The 12742-nt window shown below is 45.2% G+C and overlaps 2 protein-coding genes across 3 annotated transcripts in view; one reads left to right on the top strand and one right to left on the bottom strand.

Annotated features, from left to right (window-relative positions):
- Window positions 1-872: 872 nt before the first annotated feature.
- PTGR3 (prostaglandin reductase 3) lies at window positions 873-9933 on the bottom strand. Its single transcript, XM_048507283.1, has 2 exons — window positions 8860-9933; window positions 873-2625 (listed from the first exon to the last, which is right to left on the bottom strand). The coding sequence occupies exons 1-2, from the start codon at window positions 9156-9158 to the stop codon at window positions 1701-1703; spliced, it is 1224 nt and encodes a 407-aa protein (XP_048363240.1). The 5' UTR covers window positions 9159-9933; the 3' UTR covers window positions 873-1700.
- TSHZ1 (teashirt zinc finger homeobox 1) overlaps window positions 7910-12742 on the top strand; it is an 86387-nt gene continuing 81554 nt past the window's right edge. Inside the window, exon 1 of one of the 2 annotated variants that reach the window (XM_048507282.1) lies at window positions 7910-8008. The gene's annotated coding sequence lies outside the window, so the exon portion shown is untranslated. Of the gene's footprint in view, window positions 8009-10959 lie in introns of those variants that run through there. The other variant, XM_048507280.1, reaches the window with a different exon arrangement.

Raw genomic sequence — 12742 nt, 5'->3', positions numbered from 1 at the left:
CACTGCACCTTAAACAAGTAAATAGATACATCTCTAAATATGCAGTATGAAACCAACTAAAAAAGTAGTTGAAGGAGATCACAATTATTTGCTATAAGATTCTTTTTAAATAGTATGATAGATGCAGGTTAATAAATTCCAATAGGAACACAACTGAAAACAAGAAATTCAAAGCAGAACCACACTTTAAAATATTAACTAAAATTTTAACAAAAATAGGAATGTATGTGTAAATCATATGCTGTTACAGAAACAGCATTTTATTGCATTGACCCTTTCCTGATTGCACTGGAACTATTTGAACCTCTTCAATGCAGTCAGCCTCTTCTTTCTCTTCCCACTGATTATGGAATGTGCTGCAGTTCAAAAATGTCTGTGTTCTTGACACAATATGAGCCAGTTCTTGCGGGAAGAAAATTCTCACATACTTTGCTGGATGCAGAAGGACTGCATCTAAAGAGATGAGGCTGCACAACAGGAACGGAAATTGTGTACATGCAGTTAAATGCTGTCAACTGCTATGGTTGCTACACTAAGACGACAATCCTAATAACACCAGTCTGCAATCCTAAAAACATTAACTCCATCTAGTAGTCTTGAGTGGATTCTTGGTGGACTTCTTTCAGATTGTTCTCTAAAGAGATTACCTCCTTCTGTAAATGGGTTCTATATTCTATTTTTAGGCCCATTTTCCGCCTACATTGATGTATCCATAATATGTTTTATTTCCTGAAATATACAAACATTTCTATTTTCAAATGGATCTATAACATGTCACTTTGTCTCCAATGGAAATATCTGCAATATGTAAGAAGCTTCAACTTAATAGAAGACACAAAACCGGATAATAATGCAAAATAAACAAATGGAGGAAAACCTTTGGGGAACTTTATTAGTTCTTTTGTTCCTAGATGACCTTAATATAACGAGGATAAACAGAATAAGCAGAACTTAACATTATAGCAAAGGTGATCCATTTAATGGGGTAATATAGCAAAAATAATACTGGAAAAGTGGCATTACAGGCAGTATAGGTCAAAACAGAAATTAAGGCTTGAACTTGGCAGCAAACTTTAGCTGATTTTTTTTCTTTTTCAACCAGCGAGACATATTTTCCTAGCTGAATTCGAAATTTGTCTTGCTTAGCACAGAAAATAGAGCCACTTATTTGGAATCCCCAGGACTTAAGAGATCATAATATTTCACTTTTTAAAAATATTGGGCACAATCAGCTGGAATGTTCTCCTATGGAAATACTACTGCAAAACACAGTTCCCACCATTTCGAGGACTTCCTGCTGGATCTTATTCATCATGTGGTATGAAGAATCTAAGAATTTGTTTCATATAATGTACTTTCATCTGAGTAGTAATAGATGGAAAATGTTTCCATTCCAAATTGTTATAAAACCCAAAGAAAATTACAAGATCAATTTTTATAGTTAGCCAAAATAATAAGACTCAGGGAAGGCTGAATTTCCAGACACAAAATGTAGAGCTGTTTAATGCAATCCCAATGACAAGTTGCATTTTTATATAATACAAAAGCTATATCTGAAACTAGTCAAAATTTTACTAACACCTAAATGATCCTTTTTAATATATGTTGCCTTTTTCTAACATTAAAAAAATTAACTGTTTTACTTATTGTGAAGCATAAAGTGACCATTCTCTCTCTTGATTTATATCATTGTTCTGTTTTTACAGCTTACTGTTGACAGAATGAGGTAATTCAACTACAATTTTTCCAGTGTTTTTTCCCATGTACATATAATCTATAGCATGGAATACTGACTCTAAACCAGTGAACTTGCCCTCTGGAGACATGTCTCCAAAGTCCACCTCACAAACCAGTTCTCTGTTTTCACACATTTCAAGCAAGTGTTTCATAGCCATTTGGTATTCAGAAAAGTAATGGTTTAAGAAGAAACCGTGGATGCTGGCGGATTTTCTTAGCAATTTTGCTGGCAACATTTCCACATATCCTGGCTGAAGGCCAGTCCGTGTTTGGTAGCCAGAGATAAACCCAATAACTATCAGGCGCCCTTTGACAGCCAAGCAGTTGACAGCCAAATCAAACATCTTTCCACCAACAGATTCATATACTACATCCACACCTTGTGGGTAGTCCTTCTTCAGGACATCAGCAACGTTTTCGGTTTTATAGTTGATGGGGCGGTCACAGCCAATGGATTTCAGAAACCCAGATTTCTCATCACTGGAGCATGTTCCTATTACATGGCATTTGGCCTTCTTTGAAAGCTGCACAGCAAACTGGCCAGTCCCTCCGGCTGCTGCTGTCACCAAAACAGTCTTGCCTTCACACAATTCTCCAAGCTCCTTCAGACTGATAAATGCAGTAGTTCCACTTACCAGTAGTGTAAGAAACTCAGGTTTCACCGAAGGCACTGGAATAGCTTCTTTAGAAGGCACAATAGTGTATTCAGCAAAAGCCCCTGGCCTGACATAGGCTACTGCTTGGCCCACTGTGTATCTAGCACTTGCCGTCAAACCCAAAGCCACCACTTCTCCAATTCCTTCAAAACCTATATCAAAAGGGGGCTTAACTGTGGTGTCGTATCGGCCAGCTGAGTAGTTAATATCAGACGCGTTAATGCCAACAAATCTAGAAGAAAACAAAAAAGTATTACAATGTCTTCTTTGACAAGTCTTTTATTTGTCATAAGAAAAACCTTTCAATTAAACACACAAGATAAAGAGATTTCAGTGATACATATTCAAATTTTATCCAGATGAGAAAAATACCTTTCTATGAAAAAAGAGATTATTTTAATCAGATCACAGTTTCAGCAGTACAGCGTTTGACACTTTTCTCAAAATTAAAATATAAGAAGATACTCCTGTCTGTTTAACTAAAATAAGAACAAAAGAATTGGTTCTGCATAATGTAGGGAATAAAAATTGCCCAATTTCTATACAAATAATCCATTATACTAAAATAGGAAGAAAGTAATAAATAGGTTGACTCCAGCAAGAAATTAACTTTTCAGGTAATAACACTTTTAGTGACTAATGATAAGGTAAAATATCAATGTCCTCTACAAGGTTGATGGTCAGAAGTGTTACTGCAGGCAAATGAAAAGAAAATGGATAGACTAACTGTAACAAATTTGCCTTTTGAGGCAACTAATTTGCACATTATTAAAATATTTTGCTGTATATAAATTATTTGCAACACCTTAAAACAACCTTGAAGAGAAGGTCTAAGATTATGTAACACTAGTCTAACACATGAAAATGACACTAAGTATTAAAAATAAGTTTAAAACTTAATAAAGTAGATTATGACATTAAAATGCAAGTTATCTGCATGAAGATGGAGTTTAAGGTCAATTTTTCTATTAAAAATGTGGGGGCAATCTACTATATGACTATTCTCTCAAATATTACAATATGGCTGTTTCTCTTGCATATCCAAAAATAAACAACAAAAATATTTAATTAGGTAGAAAAGTGTGAAAATAGGTGAAAAACAGATCTGAATGCCTTAACTAGACAACTGTGTGTGGATTTATGGTAATTTTAAATTGCTTATACACATGGCAATACAATTAACAGAGCTGCATTAGTCATTTTTTAAATCCAAGGGAAGCCTCCTCCAGGAGTGAACTGTGTTTATAGGCGAACCTTCAGAAATATGCATCTGCAGTGGAAAAAAAAAGTCAAAATCGCCTCTCCTTTTTTCAAACCTAACCCAATGTCTTCTGCAACAAAGGGTACATCTATCCCATGCACAGATCTTTTAAAGCCCTTCCTTCCTGTTTTAATTTAGGGGGGGGGGAGGCAACCAGCTCCAGGGCAAAAGCGATGTGATGTTTCCTTGAGAACACAAGAGAGAGAAAAATAGAGTCAAGGCTGGCTGGCAGCTGCAGGGGGCTACTTACTACAGGGCACCAAACTCTCGCTGCATATAACATGTAACTTCTTGCAGAAAGCCTGCTAACCAGGCAGGCAGAGAAGCGGCCTCGTTCATTCATTCCAACTGCTTGCCAGTTTATCCCTTGTCTTGCACAGGGAGCTCTCTCCCTCACCTGCCTTTCCCCCAAAGTCACCCTTGGCAGGGAATCGAGGGGATTCTTCTCCCAGCAAACCTAATTGCTGCTCCTTTTTCACCTCTCTTTTTAAAGCCCCCCACGCCCCCGGCGATGCAATTATGACGCGTGAGGACTCGATTCGCAAGCAATTAAGAGGTCCACAGAATGAAGACCCGACTTCTAGGATGTAATCCGAATCGGGCTGGGACCCTTGCAAATGTTATTGCACGGTTTAGAATTGGACTGCGTTAAGCAGGGTTGCTGGTCCGTAAATCACTCACACGGGCAGGAAGAATGAGACGTAAACCTGGAAAGTTGGGGCGAGGGGCTGTCGGGGCTACATAGGGCGAAGAATGGCTTTACTGCAGGTTAGCCAGGCGAGCTGGCCCGTGGCTTGGCAGCAAACAAAGATGGGAGCCTATTTTCTCTCCCCACCCCATGTATTGCGAAAGTTAAGCCTAAACTGCAGGGGGGAATTGCAAGTAGCTAAGCAAAGGCAGACGAGAATCAGCTCAGAAATGCTCGATGACCCTCCACGTGTTGTGTGTCTCCCCCTCCCCCGGAATCATTGGGGAGCGACGCATGAACAGGTCAAAAGTGGCACCCAAACGAGCCAGATGTCCTAGCGCTCCTGCTGCAAAGGTCCGTTTAAGGCCATTGGTGCTCCCGTCTCATGCTTACCCTTGTCCTCTCTCCTTACACTTCGACTACTCAGCCCTCCCCTGCAAGGCAGCCAGTCTACTGGCAGCTGCCTTCCCAGCCCTGGTGCGTCCGGCTGAGTCGGGAGATGCAAAGTCTGCGGGAAAGGTGTGAAAAGAGGGTGCTTTTAAAAGCGAGGCCACACGCCTTAAGAAGTGTTTGTAGGTTTGGGGGGGGGGGCAAACGGGTGTTTGGCTCCCTGGTAAGAGCTGGGTGCAGACACCTTATAGCCTCCACAATCCCACATTGGAAATGCTTCTACCTCTGCGAATTCTGCAGAGGATACGTTGCTATTAACCCACGCAATTCCCCGACGTTGCAAAAGCACCCATTCCTTCTTCAGACGGTTCCTGTGTAACTCAGGGATTTTTATTTTTAAAAGCCACCTTCTTTATGCGACTGTAGACGAAACAGAAAGTCTCGTTTAAAGTTCGATGGGATCTTTACCTTTTGCAAAGTGTTTGGCCCCACTTATTTACTGGTGGGCGCAGAATTACCCGGCGATTTCCAGCGTCTTCGGTTTCAAAAGTGAGACGCAAGTTCAAGATCAGCTCGCAAACTTGGCGTGAAGGCGGAGAGACGGGGCTCTCCGCAGTCATTGTTCTCCTTATATTAACTACGTGACCTTCATTACACCCCCCTTCCTTCCCCCTCCCCGTTTCGTGGTTTGCATTTAACCAGAAAGCCGCCCCAGGTTTTAAGGACGCTCCCAAACGCGAGGTGTTGGATCAAAAGATCCGGATTCCAGACGGGGCTTTCCCCAAACCATGGAGTGAATTGCACCGAGATTACTTACACGTAAGATCGCCGGGTGTAAATAACAGTGCGCTAAAGGGGAGAGAAAAGGCTGCATCTGTTCCTAAAAGCAGTGAGCAGAATGCAAGAGATGGAAACAGGCAGACAAAACAAAGTCACCAAAACCAGGAGCTGGGAGTTCCCAGGCCAAAACAATCAGTAGATAATCGTTAATACTCTCCCACTCACTTCCCCTTTGTGAGTTTGCAATACAGGGATCAACCTCTTCGTCTCCAATTTCTTCTTAATACTGGTATCCAATTGTCTTTATGATAGTCTGTTTGGAAAACTGTTTCTGGAAACCCTATAACTGGTCACTACATACAGAATATTCCAAAGCAATGCATCAAAGACACCTCCCCTGGGTCTACATGAATTGCCTATACTTAGAAAACTCCATTTTTGGGATGGGGGGTGGGATATTAATGGCTTCTTGTCGGTTTTTTTTAACAGTCCTGGCCCTCCCTCCATTGTGTCATACAAACACACCTCCTTCAAAATGTCAAAAGTTGTTTGGAATTGATTTCCAATTTGGAGGTTGAACTAAAGACCGAACTGATTTCTTTATACTTAGAAAGTACTGGCATGAAGGAGTGGAATTATTTTTTAGACAGATGGAGAAGGGAGGGTGGGAGGAAGTTCCTTTAAAAAAGAATCCTCTGTGTGTGTATTACACAAACTTTAAACAACAGAAGATCCATATATATGTATGTGCATTTGATGGGGGGGAGGGAATGGGGAAATGTCCCTGATTATGACATCTGCTTTCTTCATTGGAATGGTGTGGCTAAAAATAATCAGGTTCACAAACTCTTTCTTTCACTGAATAAGTAGTTCTTGACCTGAGAGGGTGGGGACTGACTTTTCCACTGTAATATGGGTGAGGAGGGGGAAGAGTTGCAGCAAGCTGTCATAAACTCAGAGGAAGCATTTGCAATAGGCTGTTTTTTGCACTAATAGATTTCTCTGTGAATTGTCCAGTCTCCCCCCACCCCCAAAAAAACAAGAAAGAAAAGGGAGAAAAGGTAACATCTCAGGTAAATCCATAAGACAGAAAAGTTGCCAACTCCAATACTTCGATTTGTCACGAGCCACCTTGCCAACTCGAACTTGCTTGGGTGCGACCTGCTCCTATTCCGGAGCTGGCACCAGTAAGGTCCTCCAATCTCCAGAGAGCCCACCCAGTATCAAGGGCAGGGTAGGAAGCATTACACTGAAAACTAAATTTTCAAATTTCATAGGGAAGGAGAGGAGGAGAAAGGGACCGGGGGAGGGGATTCGGAAAAAAAGGAGGTAACACAACCTTTTTTATACCCAAACAGGCAGGAAGGAAGTCATGATATATTTCCCTATGTTTCCTTCCTCCCTGCTCATCTCCGGACTATGAAGAATTTAACTGTAGCCTCACTGGGATATTATTTTCAGGGACTTTTTAAAAACAGATTTTCAGCTCTTCTGCTCTCCAAAATGTTATGTTCTGATGACTGCGGCAATTCAAACCTTTGACACCAGGGAGGGTACATCCCTTTGTACATTGCATAAAACATGTACATGCTTCTAAGGGTTGAGATACTAGCATGGTACTAGCTGCCTTCCGTACAAGCCATGTGTGAGTGCTCACCCAGATCGCAAATGCAAGCCGCCGGACCACTTGATCCCGCGTATTTGCACTTAATCCAGTGTAGCAGCAGTGGTTTCAATGGGGCAACATTCATTTAAACAGAGTTTATTCCAGATTAGCGCCTAGGAGCCAGTTCCAGGTATCTAAGGTTTATATTGGACGAGAATCTTACTATTTGAAGTCTAATACTAGATTCCCTCCACCAGATTCTCTCCCACCTTTATTCTCCTGTGCAGCAATGTGTAATTCCCAACAACAGCCGAGCTCCCCCACGAATTAAAAACACGCGTGAACGCCCCTGCACCAGCCCTCATGGATTTTGCAAAGTGATACCATCCAAGAGAGGATCAGTAGAATGAAGAGTACAGGATTTTTTTGGGGAAAGGTCAGTTTTATGCTAACACTCTTCCAGTATATCGACCACTCATGGAAGAAAACCTGAAAAAAGTACCACCCGGCATGGACACAAATCGCCACGGATTAGATTAAACCAAATGTCCCGTCTCTGCCCGCAAAAACAGCCCACTGATTCGAACTACAGGCAACCAGACCCGCCCCAACAGTGGCAACACCCTTCACAAGAGAACCAGTCCTTACTAGGAAGTAAGCCTCACTGAATCAATGGAATTTACTCCCGAGTAAACGCGGCTGGAGGTGGAAGCAACGCCGGCAGCGAAAGTGACATTTCTCTCCCCCCTCCCCTGTTGCTTTGCTTCTTGCTATAGAAGGAGAACGAGAGTGGCGGAGTTAAGACAGTGAAGGCTGACAGGTGAAGGTGGGTGGCGGTCACATACCATCTGAGGTCCTCTGCTTTCCTGTTGATTCACGGCTTGCTTAAGGTTAGTGACGTAGAGGACTGGCAAGGAGGGAGGGGGCAACAGGCACAGTTGTATTGCACAACTTGCTGTAAACCATATCTGGAGTGTGTTGCATACAAGCGCGCGCGCACACACCGCCAAGCGCCTAAAAATAGCCTCTACCGCGACATCCCCATGGCTGTGCACTAAACCACACATGGAGATCCGCGCAAAACTGTCAAGTTTTATTCCACAGCAACAAAAGCAGTCGTCTACCCGGATAAGGCGCAGACAGGTGCTCACAGATAAGCGCACGTTTACGGTTGTAGGAACAGGTTATAAACACAGGCAGACAGAAACCTGGGAGGAGCTTGCAAACCGTTTCTTGATTTTGCAATCTCTTCCTGAACCCTCGTGCCACATGCAACTTTCAAATGCATTAGCCTCAAATTCATTTTCGAAAAGATGAGCAGAGCTGCAAAAAGTCTCTCTTTTCCCCCCTCCCCCCAATATACTTTGCTAACAGCATACTAACTGCGGGAGGGCCAAAAACGCTTCTTACCTCCTATCAAGTTGCAGTCACTAGACTCTTGAGGAGTTTTTTTCTCCCCGAAACATCTCTGGAACTTGCATGGAGGATTGTATGCGGAATGACGGAGTAAAGCACTCGCAACCATCACATTAAATCAACAGTCGCCAGATGGCAGCTGGTACAACTTGATCGCAGCACCGAGAGTGCATGAGCATGTGTACAAGAGATCGGAGGCCAAAGGGTGTGAGGTTAGGGGGGACTGAGAACAGGGGCAGGACAAAGGGGATCTCACGCACACACATACACACACCCCGTGGCGAACTGACAAGAAGCAGAGAGGAGATGGGGGGTGCAATCTTACCTGTTTCTGACAAGCAACTCGCCGTCTCCGGGGAGTGGAACAGGCACATCATGGCGCAAGGCAACAGCTTCTCGGAAGTTTGTGCTCAGTTGAGTCACCACCAGCTTCTTCATGCAGGTGGGAATGGACGAGCCCTGGAAATCCAGAAAGTGGCGGGAGTAGGACATGTCCACGATGGGTCGGGGCCGAGCCCCACCTGGGCAAGACGGGACGGGACTCGCCGGAGGAGCCCTCTGCAGCCAGCACCGCCGACCTCCCACAGATTTCAGCCACACGCAGCTCCGGGCGCTCAAACGCATGCCGACCTGGCCTCCCCCCACGCTGTTCCTCGGCACTCCAGACCCAGATGGTTGCAAACCTCCAGCCTAGATTGCAGGAGATCGGACTCCGTGCACAGCGATTTGTGCATGCAAATAACGCCTAACGCAGCAAGCTGCAGCCTGCCTGGAGTCCTCCCTTCCCAGTCCTTTCTGCAACACGGAAACACCAGATCGGCGGCAGCAGCGGTGCCGCGGGAGGGGGGGGGGGGGAGAGACGACGACACCAAAAACAAGACAAAAACACACACCCTGCAGCTGATCTTCTGTTACAACCGGCCGGTCTAAAACAGGGGCTAAGTTCCCCCCTTTCGCAACCCGGCCAGCTCTGCACCGGGAACAACCCCCTCCCTAAAAAAACCAGGGTGTTTTGTGTAGTCTACAACAAAGCAAGAAACAGACCCACACAGGCGCGCAAGCCTGTGCACCGAGGCTTGTGCACTGTGCTTTCACTCAGAAAAGAAAATCTTTACCAAAAAAATGGGAAAATGCTGTTCTGCTTGCTATTTTTTTGTGTAAGGGGCTCAGTGATCTGTATGCTAAGGAGACGTGATCAGCCCAGAGGAGCAGCCGAAACTACCTCCGCCTCCCTTCCTTCCAATTTATCACGAGAGGGAGCTGATCCTGCCTAAATAGGTCTCTATAAAAAGAACCCCCGGTTGCAATATTAGATCAATAAAGGGTTAGGCTGGTGGGAAGAAGTTGCGGCTAAGCGGGTAATGTTATTACAGCCTCCAGGAGCTGCTGGCTGCTGCACGAGGCCCCTCCCCTTCCGTGCGAAACGTTCACTTCCTCGTAAGGTGGTACAAATCAACCCCGAGCCGCTTGCAACCGCTAGTAGGAACAGCGCTTGCGTTGAGGAAAGGAGAAAAACAACAGATTTACCCAGAGATTTAAAACATCTTCAAAGAGATGGGTGCACCTTTATGTGGAAGCTCCATATAAAGACTTTAAAAATATATTTCTGATGGACTTCTTGTGGACATGCAAAACACTTTACAACCTCATTGATTTTATGACCCCAATGTAGCAAAATGGACTGGTAAATCTATTGATTCCTCTCCTCCACCTTCCATAGTTGGGACATTAAATAAAATTGCTACATGTTTACTTTTGGCTTAAATGTTTTATCGACTCCTTATATGTAGGGCAGTGCTTTTAAATCAGCCTCTGCAATACTCAGAAATACTTTTACAAAAGATGGGGGGGGGGGGCCCTCTGGTCAAAACACTTTCCAAAAATCTCCAATCCCAGCCATTTTCTCTCACGGGATTGCTGGATTCAGATGGCCACAAATGAGAAAAAGAACCCCGATGGCATCAAAATAACTTATTTGTAACTCCTTTATAATTAACTCTAGCATTGTTTCAAATCAGAAGTCTTATTTCTTAGTTAAAGACACTGCCAGGTGCTGTCTTGGAAATGTTGGTGGAGAACTTCTAAAAGTTTTTTTAAAAACCCAGTAAACTTAAAATGCTGTCCTCCTAATCTGAATGTCAATCACAATTGTTTGTAGGTGGATTTTGCTATTCCGCACAGAAAAATCCAGCTGCAAAGTGCATTGAAAGCGGATTGTAAGGGCACTATGCTGCATGTGTGGAAGGGGCCTGAGCAAAGGTGTCAATGAACATATGCATGATGGGACCCCCGCCCCTTGGCAAGAAGTTTGGGCCCTAAAGCAGAAAAAATAAACTTTGTTAAAATTCTTACTCTCTGTGTGTGTGTATGAACCGTGGCTTGCTCGGTGCCGCCCCAAGACAAGGGGCAAGGTGTGAAGTTTCCCAGAACTTGGACTGTGCAGCACATTCATTTTATGTCACACTTTCACCCGATTGTGTTTTCTCTTAGCAAATCACGCTGCTAATTCCCATCTTTCCACATCTTTATTAACAAGGTCCGGGTTTTGCAGCCTTGAAAAACAAAAGGCGAAGAAGAAAGCAAAAAAAAAAAAAAATTAAGGAAAGCAATTAAAAAGATTGACAGCTATGGGTTTGTACGAGACCTATTTGCAATTGTCAGGGTGACGTTGGCAAGGAGGAGGAGGAGTAAAAAAAATCTGAAAGCAGGAAAAGCAGCTCGATGTGTCTGTCTATCAGTTGAGACTGTCTGAAAGCTCTGGGATCTGAATGTGTGCTATATTTCAGTGCAAAGAGAAGAGAGGGAGAGTGGATTTCTTTCTCTCCCAGGAGTTTAAAGGGGGGGGGGACCCAGTTCATGTTAATCTCCCCCACTCTGTGAGTGTCTCCGCTTCCCCCACCCCCACCTTTCACACACTCTCTCTGGGGGTTGCCCTGTTTGGGGGCTTTTGTTTGTTTTTCTGTTCCAGCTCCAGAGCAACGCCAAAAAAATAATCCGTGTTAAAAACGTGTTTGCATTATACTAATATCAGAAGAAGCCGCGATCTTTGGAAGGAAAAGAGAGACGGAAGCGAGGCGGAAAAGTAACGCTCTCCGGTGGTGCCACCGTTTGATCTTTGGAAGGTGGAGGAGGAGTGACTGACATTTCCCATCCGGTGCTATCTGTATGTATGGGGGCTTTACCCCTTTTTGACTATTTGCGGTTCTTGCTCAGACCAAGTGACGGCAGGAGAGGGGAAGACCGGCTCGACCTCGTTTTCTGCACCATGAGAAAGCTCCGATCGGCGCAAAAAGCCACCCTCGCCCCAAACCCACCGGCTCTCCGAAACAACCCAGCGGACGGGAAAGTTGCGCTTTGAGACTCTTTGATCTTGGAGGAAGGCTTGCAAGGGGGGGATCTAGAGGAAGAGAGTCGGGATCCACCGTCTCCTCGCTGCTGCTGGCTCGTTGCTTCGCCCAGACGAAGATGCAGAAGAAGTGATCCGGGAAGGGTGGAGGGCGAAGAAGAAGCAGCAGAGAAGGGGGTCGGGGGGGTAGCCGGATCAAGTGGAACGGATTTGATCTGAAGTGAGCCGACCTCTTCATCTTGGCCGTGTTCTCGCCACCCCCCCTCCCCCCCGTTGCATCTTCGACAGAGCGACCGAGACAGCTTTTGTTTTCTCCCTTCCAGTAACTTTGCAAACGCCGCCGGAAAAGAGGGGAGGAGGAGGAAAGCCCGCCAGCCGGCGGGGTCGACCGGGGTGGAGTAGGGGGCTCGGAAGGGCAGCGACCCACCTTGTCAATGCAAACGTCGCCTCCGCGAGTTTTTGCAGCGGAGTCGTCCATCGGCATCCCCACGCCCGGTCCGGGGGCCGTCGCATCCCATCACCTGCCCCCCCTCCCGCCCAGCCTCGACTCCCCCTCGGCGTTGCAAGGAGCTGACCCGGGAGAAGGACGCCCCAACTGGGAAAAACGGAGCCGCGCAAACTTTTTTGCCCCCTTCCCCTTTCCCCCCTGCCCCCTTCTTAAGCGGCATTAGAAGTTGCGGAGGACCTTTTGCAGCAGCCCGGCTCTTTCCCGACCCTCTGCCCCCCTCCCTCCGTTTTTTTTTATTTGTGTTGTGTGTGTGTTTGTTTCTGCATGAAAAGAGTGGGGCTTGCAAGAGTCCTGTGCGGAAACTCTCCAGCGGCGGCAGAGGGAGGAGGAGGAGGTGGAGGAGGAGGAGGAAGG

Source organism: Sphaerodactylus townsendi, linkage group LG09 (assembly GCF_021028975.2).
Source record: "Sphaerodactylus townsendi isolate TG3544 linkage group LG09, MPM_Stown_v2.3, whole genome shotgun sequence".
Classification (NCBI taxonomy): domain Eukaryota; kingdom Metazoa; phylum Chordata; class Lepidosauria; order Squamata; family Sphaerodactylidae; genus Sphaerodactylus; species Sphaerodactylus townsendi.
Note: the sequence above shows the minus strand (reverse complement) of the source record. Positions and strands in the feature narration are given on the sequence as shown.